General features: G+C 52.5%; 1 protein-coding gene across 1 annotated transcript in view; it reads left to right on the top strand.

Moving 5' to 3' along the window:
• The window catches only part of NUP43 (nucleoporin 43), a 47,488-nt gene extending 27,874 nt beyond the window's left edge, over positions 1-19,614 (top strand). The window contains exons 6-8 of the mRNA XM_078877717.1: positions 87-238; positions 15,612-15,716; positions 19,200-19,614. Of these exons, the coding sequence (XP_078733843.1) occupies positions 87-238; positions 15,612-15,716; positions 19,200-19,492 (550 nt within the window). The 3' untranslated portion in view covers positions 19,493-19,614. The remainder of the gene's footprint in view (positions 1-86; positions 239-15,611; positions 15,717-19,199) is intronic.
• The last annotated feature ends 5,032 nt before the right edge of the window (positions 19,615-24,646 follow it).

Below are 24,646 nucleotides of genomic sequence, written 5' to 3'. Positions count from 1 at the left end.
ATCTGTGTGTGTAACTGCGTGTGTGTGTGTGTAACTGCTTGTGTGTGTGTGTGTGTGTAACTGCTTGTGTGTGTGTGCACCACCAGGCCAGGGTGCCGCTGGCCCCTGCTGTGCGTGTGCGTGCACCCCGGCCAGCCCCACGTGGTGGCAGTGGGCGGCGAGGACGGCACGCTGCAGCTGTGGGACGTGCGGCAGCAGCAGGCGCCCACCGCCCTCCTGCAGGGACACACGGCCGAGAGTACGACGCTTCGCACGCTGCGCTCACTCGGCCATCGCAAACGATAGCGGTTCAATCAAGTGGCCGATGTCGTCGTCGTCGTAGTCGTCGTCGTCGTCATTATCATCATCGTCGTCATCATCATGCAGGGACACACGGCCGAGAGTACGACGCACACGCTGCTACACTCCGCACGCAGCTCACTCGGACATCGCAAATGATAGCGGCTGAACCAAGTGGCCGATGTCGTCGTCGTCGTTGTCGTCATCGTCATTGTCGTCGTCATTGTCGTCGTCGTCATTGTCGTCGTCATTGTCGTCGTCATTGTCGTCATCGTCGTCGTCATTGTCGTCATTGTCGTCGTCGTCATTGTCATCGTCATTGTCGTCATCGTCATTGTCGTCGTCGTCATTGTCGTCGTCATTGTCGTCATCGTCATTGTCGTCATCGTCATTGTCGTCGTCATTGTCGTCGTCGTCATTGTCGTCGTCATTGTCGTCATCGTCATTGTCGTCGTCGTCATTGTCGTCGTCATTGTCGTCATCGTCATTGTCGTCATCGTCGTCGTCATTGTCGTCATTGTCGTCGTCGTCATTGTCATCGTCGTCATTGTCGTCGTCATTGTCGTCATCGTCATTGTCGTCATTGTCGTCGTCATTGTCGTCGTCGTCATTGTCGTCGTCATTGTCGTCATCGTCATTGTCGTCATCGTCATTGTCGTCGTCATTGTCGTCATCGTCGTCGTCATTGTCGTCATTGTCATTGTCATTGTCGTCGTCATTGTCGTCATCGTCGTCGTCATTGTCGTCATTGTCATCGTCATTGTCGTCGTCATTGTCGTCATCGTCGTCGTCATTGTTGTCATCGTCGTCGTCGTCATTGTCATCGTCATTGTCGTCATCGTCATTGTCGTCGTCATTGTCGTCGTCATTGTCGTCATCGTCGTCGTCATTGTTGTCATCGTCGTCGTCGTCATTGTCATCGTCATTGTCGTCATCGTCATTGTCGTCGTCATTGTCGTCGTCGTCGTCGTCATTGTCGTCGTCATCGTCGTCATCGTCATTGTCGTCATCGTCGTCATCGTCGTCATTGTCGTCGTCGTCGTCATTGTCATCGTCATTGTCGTCATTGTCATCGTCATTGTCGTCATCGTCATTGTCGTGATCGTCATCGTCGTCGTCATTGTCGTCGTCGTCGTCATCGTCATTGTCGTCATCGTCGTCATCGTCATTGTCGTCATCGTCGTCGTCGTCATTGTCGTCGTCGTCGTTGTCGTCATTGTCGTCGTCGTCGTCGTCGTCGTCGTCATTGTCATCGTCATTGTCGTCGTCATCGTCATTGTCGTCGTCATTGTCGTCATCGTCATTGTCGTCGTCATTGTCGTCATCGTCATTGTCGTCGTCATTGTCGTCGTCATTGTCGTCGTCATTGTCGTCGTCGTCATTGTCGTCGTCATTGTCGTCGTCATCGTCATTGTCGTCGTCATTGTCGTCATTGTCGTCGTCGTCATTGTCGTCGTCATTGTCGTCGTCGTCGTCATTGTCGTCGTCGTCATTGTCGTCGTCGTCGTCATTGTCGTCGTCATTGTCGTCATCGTCATTGTCGTCGTCATTGTCGTCGTCATTGTCGTCGTCGTCATTTGTGTCGTCGTCATTGTCGTCGTCGTCATTGTCGTCGTCGTCGTCATTGTCGTCGTCGTTGTCATTGTCGTCGTCGTCGTCATTGTCATCGTCATTGTCGTCATCGTCATTGTCGTCGTCATTGTCGTCATCGTCATTGTCGTCGTCGTCGTCATTGTCGTCGTCGTCGTCATTGTCGTCGTCGTCGTCATTGTCATCGTCATTGTCGTCATCGTCATTGTCGTCGTCATTGTCATCGTCATTGTCGTCGTCATTGTCGTCGTCGTCATTGTCGTCGTCATCGTCATTGTCATCGTCATTGTCGTCATCGTCGTCATTGTCGTCGTCATTGTCGTCATTGTCGTCGTCATTGTCGTCGTCATTGTCGTCATTGTCGTCGTCATTGTCGTCATCGTCATCGTCATTGTCGTCATCGTCATTGTCGTCGTCATTGTCGTCGTCATTGTCGTCATTGTCGTCGTCATCGTCATTGTCATCGTCATTGTCGTCATCGTCATTGTCGTCGTCATTGTCGTCGTCGTCATTATCGTCGTCATCGTCATTGTCGTCGTCATTGTCGTCATCGTCATTGTCGTCATCGTCATTGTCGTCGTCATTGTCGTCGTCGTCGTCATTGTCGTCGTCATCGTCATTGTCATCGTCATTGTCGTCATCGTCATTGTCGTCGTCATTGTCGTCGTCGTCGTCATTGTCGTCGTCATCGTCATTGTCATCGTCATTGTCGTCATCGTCATTGTCGTCGTCATTGTCGTCGTCGTCGTCATTGTCGTCGTCATCGTCATTGTCATCGTCATTGTCGTCGTCGTCATTGTCGTCGTCGTCGTCATTGTCATCGTCATTGTCGTCATCGTCATTGTCGTCATTGTCGTCGTCATTGTCGTCGTCGTCATTGTCGTCGTCGTCATTGTCGTAGTCATCGTCATTGTCGTAGTCATCGTCATTGTTGTCATCGTCATTGTTGTCATCATCATTGTCGTAGTCATCGTCATTGTCGTCGTCATTGTTGTCGTCGTCGTCATTGTCGTCGTCATCGTCATTGTCATCGTCATTGTCGTCATCGTCATTGTCGTCGTCATTGTCGTCGTCGTCGTCATTGTCGTCGTCATCGTCATTGTCATCGTCATTGTCGTCATCGTCATTGTCGTCGTCATTGTCGTCGTCGTCGTCATTGTCGTCGTCATCGTCATTGTCATCGTCATTGTCGTCGTCGTCATTGTCGTCGTCGTCGTCATTGTCATCGTCATTGTCGTCATCGTCATTGTCGTCATTGTCGTCGTCATTGTCGTCGTCGTCATTGTCGTCGTCGTCATTGTCGTAGTCATCGTCATTGTCGTAGTCATCGTCATTGTTGTCATCGTCATTGTTGTCATCATCATTGTCGTAGTCATCGTCATTGTCGTCGTCATTGTTGTCGTCGTCATTGTCGTCGTCATCGTCATTGTCATCGTCATTGTCGTCGTCATTGTCGTCATCGTCATTGTCGTCGTCCTTGTCGTCGTCATTGTCGTCGTCGTCATTGTCGTCGTCATTGTCGTCGTCATTGTCGTCGTCCTTGTCGTCGTCATTGTCGTCGTCGTCATTGTCGTCGTCATTGTCGTCGTCATTGTCGTCGTCCTTGTCGTCGTCATTGTCGTCGTCGTCATTGTCGTCGTCATTGTCGTCGTCATTGTCGTCGTCATTGTCGTCGTCATTGTCGTCGTCGTCATCGTCATTGTCGTCGTCATTGTCGTCGTCATTGTCGTCGTCCTTGTCGTCGTCATTGTCGTCGTCATTGTCGTCGTCATTGTCGTCGTCGTCATCGTCATTGTCGTCGTCATTGTCGTCGTCATTGTCGTCGTCATTGTCGTCGTCATTGTCGTCGTCGTCATTGTCGTCGTCATTGTCGTCGTCGTCATTGTCGTCGTCATTGTCGTCGTCATTGTCGTCGTCATTGTCGTCGTCGTCATTGTCGTCGTCATTGTCGTCGTCATTGTCGTCGTCGTCATTGTCGTCGTCCTTGTCGTCGTCATTGTCGTCGTCGTCATTGTCGTCGTCGTCATTGTCGTCGTCATTGTCGTCGTCATTGTCGTCGTCATTGTCGTCGTCATTGTCGTCGTCGTCATCGTCATTGTCGTCGTCATTGTCGTCGTCATTGTCGTCGTCGTCATCGTCATTGTCGTCGTCCTTGTCGTCGTCATTGTCGTCGTCGTCATTGTCGTCGTCATTGTCGTCGTCGTCATCGTCATTGTCGTCGTCATTGTCGTCGTCATTGTTGTCATCGTCGTCGTCATTGTCGTCGTCATTGTCGTCGTCGTCGTCATCGTCATTGTCGTCGTCATTGTCGTCGTCGTCATCGTCATTGTCGTCGTCATCGTCATTGTCGTCGTCATTGTCGCCGTCGTCATTGTCGTCGTCATTGTCGTCGTCGTCGTCATTGTCGTCGTCGTCATCGTCATCGTCGTCGTCATCGTCATTGTCATCGTCATTGTCGTCATTGTCGTCATTGTCGTCGTCGTCATTGTCGTCGTCGTCGTCATTGTCGTCGTCATTGTCATCGTCGTCATTGTCGTCATTGTCGTCATCGTCGTCGTCATCGTCATTGTCATCGTCATTGTCGTCATTGTCGTCGTCGTCGTCATTGTCGTCGTCATTGTCATCGTCATTGTCGTCGTCGTCGTCATTGTCATCGTCATTGTCGTCATTGTCGTCATTGTCGTCGTCGTCGTCATTGTCGTCGTCATTGTCGTCATCGTCGTCGTCGTCGTCATTGTCGTCATTGTCGTCATCGTCATTGTCGTCGTCATTGTCGTCGTCGTCATCATCATTGTCGTCGTCATTGTCGTCGTCATTGTCGTCGTCGTCGTCGTCATTGTCGTCGTCGTCATCGTCATCGTCATTGTCGTCGCCATTGTCGTCGTCATTGTCGTCGTCGTCGTCGTTGTCGTCATTGTCGTCGTCATCGTCATTGTCGTCGCCATTGTCGTCGTCATTGTCGTCGTCGTCGTCGTCGTCGTCATCGTCATCGTCATTGTCGTCGTCATTGTCGTCGTCGTCATTGTCGTCGTCATTGTCGTCGTCATTGTCGTCGTCATTGTCGTCGTCATTGTCGTCGTCATTGTCGTCATCGTCGTCGTCATTGTCGTCATTGTCGTCGTCGTCATTGTCATCGTCATTGTCGTCATCGTCATTGTCGTCGTCGTCATTGTCGTCGTCATTGTCGTCATCGTCATTGTCGTCATCGTCATTGTCGTCGTCATTGTCGTCGTCGTCATTGTCGTCGTCATTGTCGTCATCGTCATTGTCGTCGTCGTCATTGTCGTCGTCATTGTCGTCATCGTCATTGTCGTCATCGTCGTCGTCATTGTCGTCATTGTCGTCGTCGTCATTGTCATCGTCGTCATTGTCGTCGTCATTGTCGTCATCGTCATTGTCGTCATTGTCGTCGTCATTGTCGTCGTCGTCATTGTCGTCGTCATTGTCGTCATCGTCATTGTCGTCATCGTCATTGTCGTCGTCATTGTCGTCATCGTCGTCGTCATTGTCGTCATTGTCATTGTCATTGTCGTCGTCATTGTCGTCATCGTCGTCGTCATTGTCGTCATTGTCATCGTCATTGTCGTCGTCATTGTCGTCATCGTCGTCGTCATTGTTGTCATCGTCGTCGTCGTCATTGTCATCGTCATTGTCGTCATCGTCATTGTCGTCGTCATTGTCGTCGTCATTGTCGTCATCGTCGTCGTCATTGTTGTCATCGTCGTCGTCGTCATTGTCATCGTCATTGTCGTCATCGTCATTGTCGTCGTCATTGTCGTCGTCGTCGTCGTCATTGTCGTCGTCATCGTCGTCATCGTCATTGTCGTCATCGTCGTCATCGTCGTCATTGTCGTCGTCGTCGTCATTGTCATCGTCATTGTCGTCATTGTCATCGTCATTGTCGTCATCGTCATTGTCGTGATCGTCATCGTCGTCGTCATTGTCGTCGTCGTCGTCATCGTCATTGTCGTCATCGTCGTCATCGTCATTGTCGTCATCGTCGTCGTCGTCATTGTCGTCGTCGTCGTTGTCGTCATTGTCGTCGTCGTCGTCGTCGTCGTCATTGTCATCGTCATTGTCGTCGTCATCGTCATTGTCGTCGTCATTGTCGTCATCGTCATTGTCGTCGTCATTGTCGTCATCGTCATTGTCGTCGTCATTGTCGTCGTCATTGTCGTCGTCATTGTCGTCGTCGTCATTGTCGTCGTCATTGTCGTCGTCATCGTCATTGTCGTCGTCATTGTCGTCATTGTCGTCGTCGTCATTGTCGTCGTCATTGTCGTCGTCGTCGTCATTGTCGTCGTCGTCATTGTCGTCGTCGTCGTCATTGTCGTCGTCATTGTCGTCATCGTCATTGTCGTCGTCATTGTCGTCGTCATTGTCGTCGTCGTCATTGTCGTCGTCATTGTCGTCGTCGTCATTGTCGTCGTCGTCGTCATTGTCGTCGTCGTTGTCATTGTCGTCGTCGTCGTCATTGTCATCGTCATTGTCGTCATCGTCATTGTCGTCGTCATTGTCGTCATCGTCATTGTCGTCGTCGTCGTCATTGTCGTCGTCGTCGTCATTGTCGTCGTCGTCGTCATTGTCATCGTCATTGTCGTCATCGTCATTGTCGTCGTCATTGTCATCGTCATTGTCGTCGTCATTGTCGTCGTCGTCATTGTCGTCGTCATCGTCATTGTCATCGTCATTGTCGTCATCGTCGTCATTGTCGTCGTCATTGTCGTCATTGTCGTCGTCATTGTCGTCGTCATTGTCGTCATTGTCGTCGTCATTGTCGTCATCGTCATCGTCATTGTCGTCATCGTCATTGTCGTCGTCATTGTCGTCGTCATTGTCGTCATTGTCGTCGTCATCGTCATTGTCATCGTCATTGTCGTCATCGTCATTGTCGTCGTCATTGTCGTCGTCGTCATTATCGTCGTCATCGTCATTGTCGTCGTCATTGTCGTCATCGTCATTGTCGTCATCGTCATTGTCGTCGTCATTGTCGTCGTCGTCGTCATTGTCGTCGTCATCGTCATTGTCATCGTCATTGTCGTCATCGTCATTGTCGTCGTCATTGTCGTCGTCGTCGTCATTGTCGTCGTCATCGTCATTGTCATCGTCATTGTCGTCATCGTCATTGTCGTCGTCATTGTCGTCGTCGTCGTCATTGTCGTCGTCATCGTCATTGTCATCGTCATTGTCGTCGTCGTCATTGTCGTCGTCGTCGTCATTGTCATCGTCATTGTCGTCATCGTCATTGTCGTCATTGTCGTCGTCATTGTCGTCGTCGTCATTGTCGTCGTCGTCATTGTCGTAGTCATCGTCATTGTCGTAGTCATCGTCATTGTTGTCATCGTCATTGTTGTCATCATCATTGTCGTAGTCATCGTCATTGTCGTCGTCATTGTTGTCGTCGTCGTCATTGTCGTCGTCATCGTCATTGTCATCGTCATTGTCGTCATCGTCATTGTCGTCGTCATTGTCGTCGTCGTCGTCATTGTCGTCGTCATCGTCATTGTCATCGTCATTGTCATCGTCATTGTCGTCGTCATTGTCGTCGTCGTCGTCATTGTCGTCGTCATCGTCATTGTCATCGTCATTGTCGTCGTCGTCATTGTCGTCGTCGTCGTCATTGTCATCGTCATTGTCGTCATCGTCATTGTCGTCATTGTCGTCGTCATTGTCGTCGTCGTCATTGTCGTCGTCGTCATTGTCGTAGTCATCGTCATTGTCGTAGTCATCGTCATTGTTGTCATCGTCATTGTTGTCATCATCATTGTCGTAGTCATCGTCATTGTCGTCGTCATTGTTGTCGTCGTCATTGTCGTCGTCATCGTCATTGTCATCGTCATTGTCGTCGTCATTGTCGTCATCGTCATTGTCGTCGTCCTTGTCGTCGTCATTGTCGTCGTCGTCATTGTCGTCGTCATTGTCGTCGTCATTGTCGTCGTCCTTGTCGTCGTCATTGTCGTCGTCGTCATTGTCGTCGTCATTGTCGTCGTCATTGTCGTCGTCCTTGTCGTCGTCATTGTCGTCGTCGTCATTGTCGTCGTCATTGTCGTCGTCATTGTCGTCGTCATTGTCGTCGTCATTGTCGTCGTCGTCATCGTCATTGTCGTCGTCATTGTCGTCGTCATTGTCGTCGTCCTTGTCGTCGTCATTGTCGTCGTCATTGTCGTCGTCATTGTCGTCGTCGTCATCGTCATTGTCGTCGTCATTGTCGTCGTCATTGTCGTCGTCCTTGTCGTCGTCATTGTCGTCGTCGTCATTGTCGTCGTCATTGTCGTCGTCATTGTCGTCGTCATTGTCGTCGTCGTCATTGTCGTCGTCATTGTCGTCGTCATTGTCGTCGTCATTGTCGTCGTCGTCATTGTCGTCGTCATTGTCGTCGTCATTGTCGTCGTCGTCATTGTCGTCGTCCTTGTCGTCGTCATTGTCGTCGTCGTCATTGTCGTCGTCGTAATTGTCGTCGTCATTGTCGTCGTCATTGTCGTCGTCATTGTCGTCGTCATTGTCGTCGTCGTCATCGTCATTGTCGTCGTCATTGTCGTCGTCATTGTCGTCGTCGTCATCGTCATTGTCGTCGTCCTTGTCGTCGTCATTGTCGTCGTCGTCATTGTCGTCGTCATTGTCGTCGTCGTCATCGTCATTGTCGTCGTCATTGTCGTCGTCATTGTTGTCATCGTCGTCGTCATTGTCGTCGTCATTGTCGTCGTCGTCGTCATCGTCATTGTCGTCGTCATTGTCGTCGTCGTCATCGTCATTGTCGTCGTCATCGTCATTGTCGTCGTCATTGTCGCCGTCGTCATTGTCGTCGTCATTGTCGTCGTCGTCGTCATTGTCGTCGTCGTCATCGTCGTCGTCATCGTCATTGTCATCGTCATTGTCGTCATTGTCGTCATTGTCGTCGTCGTCATTGTCGTCGTCGTCGTCATTGTCGTCGTCATTGTCGTCGTCGTCATTGTCGTCATTGTCGTCATCGTCGTCGTCATCGTCATTGTCATCGTCATTGTCGTCATTGTCGTCGTCGTCGTCATTGTCGTCGTCATTGTCATCGTCATTGTCGTCGTCGTCGTCATTGTCATCGTCATTGTCGTCATTGTCGTCATTGTCGTCGTCGTCGTCATTGTCGTCGTCATTGTCGTCATCGTCGTCGTCGTCGTCGTCGTCATTGTCGTCATCGTCATTGTCGTCGTCATTGTCGTCGTCGTCATCATCATTGTCGTCGTCATTGTCGTCGTCATTGTCGTCGTCGTCGTCGTCATTGTCGTCGTCGTCATCGTCATCGTCATTGTCGTCGCCATTGTCGTCGTCATTGTCGTCGTCGTCGTCGTTGTCGTCATTGTCGTCGTCATCGTCATTGTCGTCGCCATTGTCGTCGTCATTGTCGTCGTCGTCGTCGTCGTCATCGTCATCGTCATTGTCGTCGTCATTGTCGTCGTCGTCATTGTCGTCGTCATTGTCGTCGTCATTGTCGTCGTCATTGTCGTCGTCATTGTCGTCGTCATTGTCGTCGTCGTCGTCGTCGTCGTCATTGTCGTCGTCATTGTCGTCGTCATTGTCGTCGTCATTGTCGTCGTCGTCGTCGTTGTCGTCATTGTCGTCGTCATTGTCGTCGTCATTGTCGTCATTGTCGTCGTCGTCGTCGTTGTCGTCGTTGTCGTCGTCGTCGTCGTCATTGTCGTCGTCATTGTCGTCGTCATTGTCGTCGTCGTCGTCATCGTCATTGTCGTCGTCATTGTCGTCGTCATTGTCGTCGTCGTCGTCGTCATCGTCATTGTCGTCGTCATTGTCGTCGTCATTGTCGTCGTCATTGTCGTTGTCATTGTCGTCGTCATTGTCGTCGTCATTGTCGTCGTCATTGTCGTCATTGTCGTCGTCATTGTCGTCGTCATTGTCGTCATCGTCATCGTCATTGTCGTCGTCATTGTCGTCGTCGTCATCGTCATTGTCGTCGTCATTGTCGTCGTCATTGTCGTCGTCGTCATCGTCATTGTCGTCGTCATTGTCGTCGTCATTGTCGTCGTCATTGTCGTCGTCATTGTCGTCGTCATTGTCGTCGTCATTGTCGTCGTCGTCATCGTCATTGTCGTCGTCATTGTCATCGTCATTGTCGTCGTCATTGTCGTCATTGTCGTCGTCATTGTCGTCGTCGTCATTGTCGTCGTCATTGTCATCGTCATTGTCATCGTCATTGTCGTCGTCATTGTCGTCATTGTCGTCGTCGTCATTGTCGTCGTCGTCATCGTCATTGTCGTCATTGTCGTCATTGTCGTCATTGTCGTCGTCATTGTCATCGTCATTGTCGTCATTGTCGTCGTCATTGTCGTCATTGTCGTCATTGTCGTCGTCATCGTCGTCATTGTCGTCGTCATTGTCGTCGTCATTGTCGTCGTCGTCGTCGTCGTCATCGTCATCGTCATTGTCGTCGTCATCGTCATTGTCGTCGTCATCGTCATTGTCGTCGTCATTGTCGTCGTCATTGTCGTCATTGTCGTCATTGTCGTCGTCGTCGTCGTCATTGTCATCGTCATTGTCGTCGTCATTGTCGTCGTCATTGTCGTCGTCGTCGTCATCGTCATTGTCGTCGTCATCGTCATTGTCGTCGTCATTGTCGTCGTCATTGTCGTCGTCATTGTCGTCGTCATTGTCGTCGTCATTGTCGTCGTCATTGTCGTCGTCGTCGTCATCGTCATTGTCGTCGTCATTGTCGTCGTCGTCATCGTCATTGTCGTTGTCATTGTCGTCGTCATTGTCGTCGTCATTGTCGTCGTCATTGTCGTCGTCATTGTCGTCGTCGTCGTCATTGTCGTCGTCATTGTCGTCGTCGTCATCGTCATTGTCGTCGTCATTGTCGTCGTCATTGTCGTCGTCATTGTCGTCGTCGTCGTCATCGTCATTGTCGTCGTCATTGTCGTCGTCGTCATCGTCATTGTTGTCGTCATTGTCGTCGTCATTGTCGTCGTCATTGTCGTCGTCATTGTCGTCGTCATTGTCGTCGTCATTGTCGTCGTCGTCGTCATCGTCATTGTCGTCGTCATTGTCGTCATTGTCGTCGTCGTCGTCATCATCGTCATTGTCGTCGTCATTGTCGTCGTCATTGTCGTCGTCGTCATCGTCATTGTCGTCGTCATTGTCGTCGTCGTCGTTATTGTCGTCATTGTCGTCGTCATCGTCATTGTCGTCGTCATTGTCGTCGTCGTCATCGTCATTGTCGTCGTCATTGTCATCGTCATTGTCGTCGTCGTCATCGTCATTGTCGTCGTGATTGTCATCGTCATTGTCGTCGTCGTCGTCGTCATTGTCGTCGTCATCGTCATTGTCGTCGTCGTCATTGTCGTCGTCATTGTCGTCGTCGTCGTCATCGTCATTGTCGTCGTCATCGTCATTGTCGTCGTCATTGTCGTCGTCATTGTCGTCGTCATTGTCGTCATTGTCGTCATTGTCGTCGTCGTCGTCATTGTCATCGTCATTGTCGTCGTCATTGTCGTCGTCATTGTCGTCGTCGTCGTCGTCATCGTCATTGTCGTCGTCATCGTCATTGTCGTCGTCATTGTCGTCGTCATTGTCGTCGTCATTGTCGTCGTCATTGTCGTCGTCATTGTCGTCGTCATCGTCATTGTCGTCGTCATTGTCGTCGTCGTCATCGTCATTGTCGTCGTCATTGTCGTCGTCATTGTCGTCGTCATTGTCGTCGTCGTCGTCATCGTCATTGTCGTCGTCATTGTCGTCGTCGTCATCGTCATTGTTGTCGTCATTGTCGTCGTCATTGTCGTCGTCATTGTCGTCGTCATTGTCGTCGTCATTGTCGTCGTCATTGTCGTCGTCGTCGTCATCGTCATTGTCATCGTCATTGTCGTCGTCATTGTCGTCGTCGTCGTCATTGTCGTCGTCATCGTCATTGTCGTCGTCATTGTCGTCGTCATTGTCGTCGTCGTCATCGTCATTGTCGTCGTCATTGTCGTCGTCATTGTCGTCGTCGTCGTTATTGTCGTCATTGTCGTCGTCATCGTCATTGTCGTCGTCATTGTCGTCGTCGTCATCGTCATTGTCGTCGTCATTGTCATCGTCATTGTCGTCGTCGTCATCGTCATTGTCGTCGTCATTGTCATCGTCATTGTCGTCGTCGTCGTCGTCATTGTCGTCGTCATCGTCATTGTCGTCGTCGTCATTGTCGTCGTCATTGTCGTCATTGTCGTCGTCGTCGTCATTGTCGTCGTCATCGTCATTGTCGTCGTCATTGTTGTCGTCGTCATTGTCGTCATCGTCATTGTCGTCGTCATTGTCGTCATCGTCATTGTCGTCGTCATTGTCGTCATCGTCATTGTCGTCGTCATTGTCGTCGTCGTCGTCATCGTCATTGTCGTCATCGTCATTGTCGTTGTCATTGTCGTCGTCGTCGTCATTGTCGTCGTCGTCGTCATTGTCATCGTCATTGTCGTCGTCGTCGTCGTCATTGTCGTCGTCATCGTCATTGTCGTCGTCGTCATTGTCGTCGTCATTGTCGTCATTGTCGTCGTCGTCATTGTCGTCGTCATCGTCATTGTCGTCGTCATTGTTGTCGTCGTCATTGTCGTCATCGTCATTGTCGTCGTCATTGTCGTCATCGTCATTGTCGTCGTCATTGTCGTCATCGTCATTGTCGTCGTCATTGTCGTCGTCGTCGTCATCGTCATTGTCGTCATCGTCATTGTCGTTGTCATTGTCGTCGTCGTCGTCATTGTCGTCGTCGTCGTCATTGTCGTCGTCATCGTCATTGTCGTCATCGTCATTGTCGTCGTCATTGTCGTCGTCGTCGTCATTGTCGTCGTCATCGTCATTGTCGTCGTCGTCATTGTCGTCGTCATTGTCGTCGTCGTCGTCGTCGTCATTGTCGTCGTCATCGTCATTGTCGTCGTCATTGTTGTCGTCGTCATTGTCGTCATCGTCATTGTCGTCGTCATTGTCGTCATCGTCATTGTCGTCGTCATTGTCGTCGTCGTCGTCGTCATTGTCGTCATTGTCGTCATTGTCGTCGTCGTCGTCGTCGTCATTGTCGTCGTCATCGTCATTGTCGTCGTCATTGTTGTCGTCGTCATTGTCGTCATCGTCATTGTCGTCGTCATTGTCGTCATCGTCATTGTCGTCGTCATTGTCGTCATCGTCATTGTCGTCGTCATTGTCGTCGTCGTCGTCGTCGTCATTGTCGTCATCGTCATTGTCGTCGTCATTGTCGTCGTCGTCATTGTCGTCGTCGTCATTGTCGTCGTCATTGTCGTCGTCGTCATCGTCGTCGTCATCGTCATTGTCGTCGTCATTGTCGTCGTCGTCGTCGTCATTGCCGTCATCGTCATTGTCGTCGTCATTGTCGTCGTCGTCGTCGCCATTGTCGTCATTGTCGTCATTGTCGTCATTGTCTTCATCGTCGTCATTGTCGTCATCATCGTCGTCGTCATTGTCGTCATCGTCGTCGTCATCGTCATTGTCGTCGTCATTGTCGTCATCGTCGTCGTCATTGTCGTCGTCATTGTCGTCATCATTGTCATCGTCGTCGTCGTCGTCGTCGTCATCATGATCGTCGTCATCATCATCGTCATCATCATCATCGTCATCATCGTCATCATCATCATCGTCATCATCATCGTCGTCATCATCATTGTCATCATCATCGTCATCGTCGTCATCATCATCGTGATGCGTAAATTTATAGCAGCACCCAAGTACTCTGAACGTCATCTTGATTTTTTCGGCAAAGTCACGTAGAAGGGAAATAATAAAATAATAAAAATAAAACATTATTAAATCATCTTCTTGGTTCTTTCGGTAAAGTCACGTAGAAGGGAAATAATAAAATAAGAAAAATTTTTAAAAAATGTATTATTTCCCTTCTACGTGACTTTACCGAAAGAACCAAGATGATGAATCCCTGCAGTCACGAAAGCTTTAAATCGAAATTTATACTCTGAACGTGTCGAGACGCGGAGGGAAAAACCGGAGGACCCGGAGAAAAATCCACGGTGACCACGGGGAGAGAAAGAGACGCAGTTTCCAAATATACAGCAAGGGGTAGGGGTCGAACCCACGACCTCCTGAATACCAGGCAAGGAAGTTAACATCCAGCCACTGCGGTGCCCCAGACGATGCAGACGACGCAGACGGTCCAGACAATGCAGACGCAGCCGATGCAGACGGTCCAGCCGATGCAAACGGTCGAGATGATGCAGACGGTTCAGAGGATAGAGACACAGCCGATGCAGACGGTCCAGCCGATGCAGACGGTCGAGACGACGCAGCCGATGCAGACGATACAGACGCAGCCAATGCAGACGGTCGAGATGACGCAGCCGATGCAGACGATACAGACGCAGCCGATTCAGACGGTCCAGCCGATGCAAACGGTCGAGATGATGCAGACGGTTCAGAGGATAGAGACACAGCCGATGCAGACGGTCGAGACGACGCAGCCGATGCAGACGATACAGACGCAGACGATGCAGATGACGCAGCCGATGCAGACGTTCCAGACGACACAGATGATGCAGACGGTCGAGATGATGCAGACGGTTCAGACGATAGAGACGCAGCCAACGCAGACGGTCGAGACGACGCAGGCTCTCTGCGCGACGTCTCCCGTCGCGTTGTTTCTAAGCGTATTTATTTATTCTTAAGTTTGTTCGTGTCTCAGCTCCCTTGTCCTGGTGAGGGTCGCTGCGGCGGTGGCAGCAGCTCAGAGGTCGCAAACGGGTTTTGATTCCTTACCCGTACCCGTACCCGGCGCACCAGGGTCGCAAACGGGTACCCGTACCCGATACCCGTACCCTACCCGTACCCGGCCGGGTATCGGGTAGGGTACGGGTATCGGGTACCCGATTGCGATCTCTGGGATGAAGCCATGTTGCAGGCGCGGGTGGGTTGATTCTAGGAACTTGAATTGTGAGAAGAGACAAGACGTTGGGAAATGAGTGACAAACGGTGACTCACCAGTGACTCACGGCCTACCCGTACCCAGCCGCACCAGGGTCACAAACTCTCCCACTCACTCACTCACCCACCCACTAATTCAGCTACTCACTCACTCACCCACCCACTCACCCACTCACTCACTCACCCACTCCCAAACTCACTCACCCACTCACTCATCCACTCACCCACTCACTCACCCACTCCCAAACTCACCCACTCTCCCACCCACTCACCCACTCCCAAACTCACTCACCCACTCACTCACCCACTCACTCACCCACTCACTCACCCACTCACCCACTCACCCACTCACTCACCCACTCCCAAACTCACTCACCCACTCACTCATCCACTCACCCACTCACTCACCCACTCCCAAACTCACCCACTCACCCACCCACTCACCCACTCCCAAACTCACTCACCCACTCACTCACCCACTCACCCACTCACCCACCCACTCACCCACTCACTCACCCACTCCCAAACTCACTCACCCACTCACCCACTCACTCATCCACTCACCCACTCACTCACCCACTCCCAAACATACCCACTCACCCACCCACTCCCAAACTCACTCACCCACTCACCCACGCACTCACCCACGCACCCACTTACTCACCCACCAACCAGAGGTCGCAAACGGGTTTTGATTCCTTACCCGTACCCGGCCGCACCAGGGTCGCAAACGGCAACCCGTACCCAGCTGGGTACGGGTTGCCGGGTATCGGGTAGGGTACGGGTATCGGGTACCCGGTTGCGACCTCTGCTTTGTAGCTCATCGGATTGTGCGTGTGCGATGCGTGCAGTGTGGGAGGTGCAGTTCCACCCGACGGCACCGGAGAACCTCTTCACGTGCTCGCAGGACGGCTCCCTGTGGCACTGGAGGGTGAACGACGGCTTCTCGCGGCCAGGTGAGGCAAGCCGCACAGACGGAGGAGGTGGTCCCCCGTTTAGCCTTGAAAAGGCTGTCGGGGGGGCAAGTGAGTCTGTGGGTCTGTGCATGTGTGTGCATGTCTTTGGGGAGCGGTAGTGCAGCGGTTAGCGCTACGCTCACGGCCAACACCAGTGACGATTATCTGAACCGGTCCTGGGCCTCCGCTAGGTCGACTCAGCCTCAAACGAGTACCTGGTGCGGTGTGTAGTGAACATCGTCACTGGGGAGACAAAGGCGGCCGGGCGTGGTGCTGGCCACCCACCCCCTAGTGTGCCACAGTGGCCGGTAGCCTTCATAGGTGCAGATACTCGCTGCTAACAGCACTTGCCCCTGCGGCCTGTTAGAGGCTACACGGGGGATCTTTGTCTGTGTGTGTGAGGTGCTAGCTAACAGCACTTGCCCCTGCAGCCTGTTAGAGGCTACACGGGGGATCTTTGTCTGTGTGTGAGGTGCTAGCTAACAGCACTTGCCCCTGCAGCCTGTTAGAGGCTACACGGGGGATCTTTGTCTGTGTGTGAGGGGGTGGGTGAGGGGGTGAGTGGGTGGGTGAGGGGGTGGGTGAGTGGGTGGGTGAGTGAGTGAGTGAGTGGGTGAGTGAGTGGGTGGGTGAGGGGGTGGGTGAGTGGGTGGGTGAGTGGGTGAGTAAGGGGGTGAGTGGGTGGGTGAGTGGGTGAGTGGGTGGGTGAGTAAGGGGGTGAGTGGGTGGGTGAGTGGGTGAGGGGGTGGGTGAGGGGGTGGGTGGGTGGGTGAGGGGGTGGGTGAGGGGGTGGGTGGGTGAGGGGGTGAGTGAGTGGGTGAGTGGGTGGGTGAGTGGGTGGGTGGGTGAGGGGGTGGGTGAGGGGGTGGGTGAGGGGGTGGGTGAGGGGGTGAGTGGGTGGGTGAGTGGGTGGGTGAGTGGGTGGGTGAGTGAGTGGGTGGGTGAGTGAGTGAGTGGGTGGGTGGGTGGGTGGGTGGTGGTGAGTGAGTGGGTGGGTGAGGGAGTGGGTGGGTGAGGGGGTGGGTGAGGGGGTGGGTGAGGGGGTGGGTGAGGGGGTGGGTGAGGGGGTGAGTGGGTGGGTGAGTGGGTGGGTGAGTGAGTGGGTGGGTGGGTGAGTGGGTGGGTGGGTGGGTGGGTGAGTGGGTGGGTGAGTGAGTGGGTGGGTGGGTGGGTGGGTGAGTGGGTGGGTGGGTGGGTGGGTGGGTGGGTGGGTGAGGGGGTGGGTGGGTGAGTGAGTGGGTGGGTGAGTGAGTGAGTGGGTGGGTGAGTGAGTGGGTGGGTGAGGGAGTGGGTGGGTGGGTGGGTGGGTGGGTGAGTGGGTGGGTGGGTGAGTGAGTGGGTGGGTGAGTGAGTGGGTGGGTGAGTGAGTGGGTGGGTGAGTGAGTGGGTGGGTGGGTGGGTGAGTGGGTGGGTGAGGGAGTGGGTGGGTGAGTGGGTGATTGAGGGGGTGAGTGGGTGGGTGAGTGGGTGAGGGGGTGGGTGAGTGGGTGAGGGGGTGGGTGAGGGGGTGGGTGGGTGAGGGGGTGAGTGAGTGGGTGAGTGGGTGAGGGGGTGGGTGAGGGGGTGGGTGAGGGGGTGGGTGAGGGGGTGGGTGAGGGGGTGGGTGAGGGGGTGAGTGGGTGGGTGAGTGGGTGGGTGAGTGGGTGGGTGAGTGAGTGGGTGGGTGAGTGAGTGGGTGGGTGGGTGGGTGAGTGGGTGGGTGAGTGGGTGGGTGAGTGAGTGGGTGGGTGAGGGAGGGGGTGGGTGAGGGGGTGGGTGAGGGGGTGGGTGAGGGGGTGGGTGAGGGGGTGGGTGAGGGGGTGAGTGGGTGGGTGAGTGGGTGGGTGGGTGAGTGGGTGGGTGAGTGAGTGGGTGGGTGAGTGAGTGGGTGGGTGGGTGGGTGAGTGGGTGGGTGGGTGAGTGGGTGGGTGAGGGGGTGGGTGGGTGGGTGAGTGGGTGGGTGAGTGGGTGGGTGAGTGGGTGGGTGAGTGGGTGGGTGAGTGAGTGGGTGGGTGGGTGAGTGGGTGGGTGAGTGAGTGGGTGGGTGAGTGGGTGGGTGAGTGAGTGGGTGGGTGGGTGGGTGAGTGGGTGGGTGAGGGAGTGGGTGGGTGAGGGGGTGGGTGAGGGGGTGAGTGGGTGGGTGAGGGGGTGGGTGAGGGGGTGAGTGGGTGGGTGAGGGGGTGAGGGGGTGAGTGAGGGAGTGGGTGGGTGAGGGGGAGCGGTAGTGTAGCGTTTAGCGCTACGCTGCGCTATGAACCTGGCGACCCGGGTTCGATTCCCGCTCACGGCTAACACCAGTGACGATTATCTGAACCGGTTCTGGGCCTCCGCTAGGTCGACTCAGCCTCAAATGAGTACCTGGTGCGGTGTGTAAACATCGCCACTGGGGAGACAAAGGCGGCCGGGCGTGGTGCTGGCCACCCACCCCCTCGTGTGCCCTTCCGGCTTTCATAGGTGCTCGCTAACAGCACTTGCCCCTACAGTCTGTTAAGGCTACACGGGGGATCTTTGTCGTGTGTGTGTAGGTGTCGTGTGTAGGTGTGTGTGTGTGTAGGTGTGTGTGTGTGTAGGTGTGTGTGTGTGTGTAGGTGTGTGTGTGTGTGTAGGTGTGTGTGTGTGTAGGTGTGTGTGTGTGTAGGTGTGTGTGTGTAGGTGTGTGTGTGTGTAGGTGTGTGTGTGTGTAGGTGTGTGTGTGTGTGTGTAGGTGTAGGTGTGTGTGTGTGTGTAGGTGTGTGTGTGTGTGTAGGTGTGTGTGTGTGTGTAGGTGTGTGTGTGTGTAGGTGTGTGTGTAGGTGTGTGTGTGTGTGTGTGTAGGTGTGTGTGTGTGTGTAGGTGTGTGTGTGTGTGTAGGTGTGTGTGTGTGTGTAGGTGTGTGTGTGTGTGTAGGTGTGTGTGTGTGTGTAGGTGTGTGTGTGTAGGTGTGTGTGTGTGTAGGTGTGTGTGTTTCGGCCTTCGTAGGTGCTTGCTAACAGCACTTGCCCTGCAGTCTGTTAATGCTACACAGGGGATCTTTGTCGCGTGTGTGTAGGTGTCGTACGTGTGTGTGTGTAGAGGTGTGTGTGTGTGTAGGTGTGTGTGTGTGTGTAGGTGTGTGTGTGTGTAGGTGTGTGTGTGTGTAGGTGTGTGTGTGTGTAGGTGTGTGTGTGTAGGTGTGTGTGTGTAGGTGTGTGTGTGTGTGTAGGTGTGTGTGTGTGTGTAGGTGTGTGTGTGTAGGTGTGTGTGTGTGTAGGTGTGTGTGTGTGTAGGTGTGTGTGTGTGTGTAGGTGTGTGTGTGTGTGTAGGTGTGTGTGTGTGTAGGTGTGTGTGTGTAGGTGTGTGTGTGTAGGTGTGTGTGTGTGTGTAGGTGTGTGTGTGTAGGTGTGTGTGTGTGTAGAGGTGTGTGTGTGTGTAGGTGTCGTGTGTGTGTGTAGGTGTGTGTGTGTTTCGGCCTTCGTAGGTGCTCGCTAACAGCACTTGCCCCTACAGTCCGTTAAGGCGACACGGCTCTGTGTGTCGGTGCGGTAGTCACGAGGCCGGGTACCGTCCCCGCTCCTCCCGGCACGGCCTCCTCCGTCTCGTCGACGATGGCGGCCGAGATGACTCCGTCCGGACGTGGAGGTGGAGGAGGAGGAGGAGGGGGAGGAGGGGGAGGAGGCTGCGGCTGGCTGGGAGACCCCTCCAAGTCGGGGCTGCTCATCGACAGCCTCCTGCCCCCCGTGGGTGCCCCCCTCAACGGGCTGGACGCGGCGGGGACGCGGCTCGTGTGCGGCGGAGACACCGAGAAGGTTTACGTGTGCACCGGCATCGCCGCGCACTGACGGGCGATGCCGGTGCACACGGTGTCTGCGTCGTCTGCGTCGTCTGCGTCGTCTGCGTCGTCTGCGTCATTGTATTCGGTGTCTGCAACATCTACAAAATCTGCGTCGTCTGCAAATGTCTGCAACGTCTGCGTCATTGTATGCGTCGTCTGCAACGTCTGCGTCGTCTGCAACGTCTGCGTCGTCTGCACCTGCTACATTGTATTCGGTGTCTGCAACGTCTGCGTCGTCTGCGTCGTCTGCGTCGTCTGCGTCGTCTGCGTCATTGTATTCGTCGTCTGCAACATCTGCGTCGTCTGCAACGTCTGCGTCGTCTGCACCTGCGTCATCGTCTTCGTCGTCTCCGTCGTCTGCAACGTCTGCACCTGCGTCATCGTCTTCGGCGTGTGTGGTGTCTGAGTCTGCGTCGTCTGCAACGTCTGCGCCTGCGACATGGTATTCGGTGTCTGCAACGTCTGCGTCGTCTGCAACGTCTGCGTCGTCTGCGCCTGCGTCATCGTCTTCGGCGTGTGTGGTGTCTGAGTCTGCGTCGTCTGCGTCGTCTGCGCCTGCGACATTGTATTCGGTGTCTGCAACATCTGCGTCGTCTACAAATGTCTGCGTCGTCTACAAATGTCTGCGTCGTCTGCAGACATTTGTAGACGACGCACCCACTCATCCACGTGACGAGAGTGTGCGGGTGTGTGTGTATGGAAGTTTGTGAGCGTGTTGTGTGTGTGGGGAGCGGTAGTGTAGCGGTTTGCGCGCTGCGCTAAGAACCTGGCAACCCGGGTTCGATTCCCGCTCGCAGCCACCAGCAGTGACGATTATCGGAACGGTTCCCGGGCCTCCCCTAGGTCCACTCAGCCTCAAATGAGAACCTGTGTAAACATCGCCACTGGGGAGACAAAGGCGGCCGGGCGTAGTGCTGGCCACCCCCACCCCCTCGTGTGCCGTGCCGGCCTTCATAGGTGCTCGCTAACAGCACTTGCCCCTACAGTCTGTTAAGGCTACACGGGGGATCTTTGTCTTTTTGTGCGTCTGTGCGCGTGTGTGGACCGGTAGTGTAGCGGTTCGCGCTACGCTGCGCCACGAACCCGGAGACCCGAGTTCGATTCCCGCTCACGGCCAACATCGGTGACTGTTATTTGAACCGGTCCTGGGCCTCCCCTAGGTCGACTCGGCCTCAAACGAGTACCTGGTGCGGTGAAATCATCGCCACTGACCTCTCTTGTGCCGTGCCGGCCTTTAATAGGCGTTCGGTAACAGCACTTGCCCCAACAGTCTGTCACAGGCTATACAGGGGATCTTTGTCTTTGGGGCGCGCGGTGGCGAGATGTTCACTCCCTGGCGTGGTTCTTATATTTGGAGTCTGCGTCTCTCATTCTCTCTCTCATCATCATCACGGTGGCTAGGAGATGTTAACTCCCTCGCCTGGTGCACAGGAGGTCGTGGGTTCCGATCCCGACCCTGACGACGCCTGTTCTCATATTTGGAGTCTGCGTCTCTCTCTCATCATCATCATCACGGTGGCTACGAGATGTTAACTCCCTCGCCTGGTGTACAGGAGGTTGTGGGTTCCGATCTCGACCCTGACGACGCCTGTTCTCATATTTGGAGTCTGCGTCTCTCTCTCATCATCATCATCACGGTGGCTACGAGATGTTAACAACCTCGCCTGGTGTACAGGAGGTCGTGGGTTCCGATCTCGACCCTGACGACGCCTGTTCTCATTTTTGGAGTCTGCGTCTCTCTCTCTCATCATCATCACGGTGGCTACGAGATGTTAACTCCCTCGCCTGGTGTACAGGAGGTCGTGGGTTCCGATCTCGACCCTGACGACGCCTGTTCTCATTTTTGGAGTCTGCGTCTCTCTCTCTCATCATCATCACGGTGGCTAGGAGATGTTAACTCCCTCGCCTGGTGTACAGGAGGTTGTGGGTTCCGATCTCGACCCTGACGACGCCTGTTCTCATATTTGGAGTCTGCGTCTCTCTCTCTCATCATCATCACGGTGGCTACGAGATGTTAACAACCTCGCCTGGTGTACAGGAGGTCGTAGGTGTGACCCCGATATAGTGTGACGCCTGCTGCTGTATATTTGGAGTTTGCGTGTCTCTCTCTTTCCGTTGGTCGCGTGGATTTTTCTCCGGGTAACCTCCCGGTTTTTCCCCTCCACATTTAAAATCGACATCACACGCTTAAGAGCATTTGGCCGCAATAAATTTCTAACCTGATGATGATGATGATGATAACGACGATAAGCCACTTGGTTGAGCTTTCATCATTTGTGGTCGTCGCTTCTGAAAAAGAGCTGCACGGCACGGTGGTAGTGTGGGCCCTTGCACCTGGTAACGATGAAAATAGTTGATCTTCTTGGTTCTTTCGGTAAAGTCACGTAGAATGGAAATAAAATAATAAAAATAAAACATAATAAAACAATTCTCACGACGTTTCGGCCACAATGCAAGCAGCCGTCCTCAGGTGAAGAACAGCGTCTGTCGAGAAGACAGCGTCTGACCTGTTCTTCACCTGAGGACGGCTGCTTGCGTTGTGGCCGAAACGTCGTGAGAATAATTGTATTATGTTGTATTTTTATTATTTTATTATTTCCATTCTACGTGACTTTACCGAAAGAACCAAGAAGATGAATCCCTGCAGTCACAAAAGCTTTCAATCAGAAAATAGTTGAGTTTAAAATATCCGCACGCTGAAACGGTCGCGCGCATCGGAGGAGATTTTGCCCCCTTCCCAGAGGTCGCACCCGGGTACCCGATACCCGTACCCTACCCGATACCCGGCTACCCGTACCCAGCCAGGTACGGGTACGGGTACCCGTTTGCGACCCTGGTGCGGCCGGGTACGGGTAGGCCGTGAGTCACTGGTGAGTCACCGTTTGTCACTCATTTCGGGTAGGGTACGGGTAGGGAACGGGGTACGGGTACCGATTTTGCGACCCTGGTGCGGCCGGGTACGGGTAAGGAATCAAAACCCGTTTGCGACCTCTGCCCCCTTCCTGCGTTTTAGCCGAAGGGGGCGGTTGAAAGTGGCGGGGGGGGGGGGCAGACGTTCGATGTCCTCGGTACAATAAACGCCGTTCCCTCGCTCAGGTTTTCGTGCGTTTGATTGTCGTTACGCGAGTTAAGTCCATGCGGTGTGCGTTGATCGGCACCACGTCCGGAAGGGGGAAGTAAGGAAAATGTTCCGCCGCAGAAGAGCTGACGACGATGATGATGATGCAGGCAGGCAGGCAGTAATGAGAAGGAAGCCGGCCACTAGTTGGACACGCATGAAATGTCACAGTGTGTCTTTTGGCGGAGAAATGGAAGCGAACGCAGAGAAGAGGAAGACCCCACGTAGAATTGCGTGACGACGAAATCGCAAGGGATTGGCGGCGGTGGAGAGAGAGAGAGCTGTGGGCCGCTGATTGAGCGGATTGGCAGAGAGAGAGAGGAAAGTTGAAACGACAAATGAAGGCGTGTGCAGTTGGACCCCGACGTCAATATCTGCCCCGTGGGTCGTGACGGTGACGATGGAGCAAGTCACCAAATCGAAATGAAGTCGACCAATTGCGCAAGTATTTGAATGTTCAACACAAACGCAAGCTCGGGGCAAGGCAGCGAAACATGACGAAGAGGTTACTCTTAGTTTTTTCGGTGAAGTCACCATGTAGGTAAAAAATTATGTTCAAATTAATAAAAACAAGTATAACCCGTAAAAACAAAGTTTTTCACTATAAATCCTTTATATGCGTGGCGGCTAGAGTCCTCTCGTCCTCTGGCTTGAGATGGCTGCCACCTATGGGTCAGATGATTGCATTGCACCATTAAGTAATTGGTAATTAAATAAATAAAAATTGTCCTAAAAAGTGTGAAATTTAGGAACAAAAATTTTCACAAACATTAATTGTCACGCTATGAGATCTCTTTTACCAGTGGCAAAATATAATGGTAGGTTTTTACCCTTTTAACTGGTACAAAACTGACACCTTTATTAAAGGCATCATGCTTGCAATGACCACAACACAAGTAGTCAATTGTTTGCTTTATTGACTACTTGTGTTGTGGTCATTGCAAGCATGATGCCTTTAATAAAGGTGTCAGTTTTGTACCAGTTAAAAGGGTAAAAACCTACCATTAATTGTCACGCACAACGAGTCTGTGTGGAAAATGTCAGCTCGATTGGATAACGGGAAGTGTGTTAAAAAACGACCGAAAGATTTGCACGGTCGTAAGCAAGCAAGCGAAATTAATATAAAGGATTTAATAAAAGACTACAAATCACGACGTTTCGGAGGCAACACAAGTCTCCGTCATCAGGTGGGACCGTCACAGCCAGACTTGCTGACGGAGACTTGTGTTGCCTCCGAAACGTCGTGATTTTTAAATCCTTTATATTAAGTTCGCTTGCTTGCGCGCTTACGACCGTGCCGTGCAAATCTTTTGGTCGTTTTTTAACCCACTTCCCGTGATCCAATCGAGCTGACATTTTGCACACAGACTCGTTGTGCGTGACAATTTTTTTTCGTGAAAAATTTTTTCCTAAACTTTCCACTTTTTAGGAGAAAAAAAAATGTCATATTTAATTTAAAATACCAATGTGATCAAAATGAAACTCTTACTCAAGAAAAACAGAAATGAATAATAAAATAAAACCGATGTCACGCATAAAAAGGATTTATAGTGAAAAACTTTGTTTTTACGGGTTATATTTTTAATTATTTTATTTTTATTAATTTTTATTTCATTTTTTACCTACGTGACTTTACCGAAAAATCTATGAGTATGAATCCTTGCAGTCACGAAAGCTTCAAATCTATAATGACGAAGAGGCCCCGGGCCGCAGAAAGATGCCACGCAGGAGGGAGTCCCAGGATGGAATAGCGCGTTAACCATATTCTTAGGTTTTTTCGGTAAAGTCACCGTGTAGGTAAAAACATTAAAATTAATAAAAGTAAAATAAAATCACGACGTTTCGGAGGCAACACAAGCTTCCGTCTTCAGGTGGAACCGTCACAGCCACGACAGCTGTATCAAGTAAATGAGAGATTGCAAGAGCTACCACTCCGTTTATATAATGGTTGGAGAGGGGGGAAGGGCCGAGTACGGCACACTTTTTATTCATATGGTAAGGTGAGGCTTAAGAGGTGTTCACCATGTTTAGTTGTCACAAACC

The sequence above is a fragment of the Lampetra fluviatilis genome, chromosome 48 (assembly GCF_964198595.1).
Source record: "Lampetra fluviatilis chromosome 48, kcLamFluv1.1, whole genome shotgun sequence".
Taxonomy (NCBI): Eukaryota; Metazoa; Chordata; class Hyperoartia; order Petromyzontiformes; family Petromyzontidae; genus Lampetra; species Lampetra fluviatilis.
This window is presented reverse-complemented; position numbering and strand designations above follow the sequence as displayed.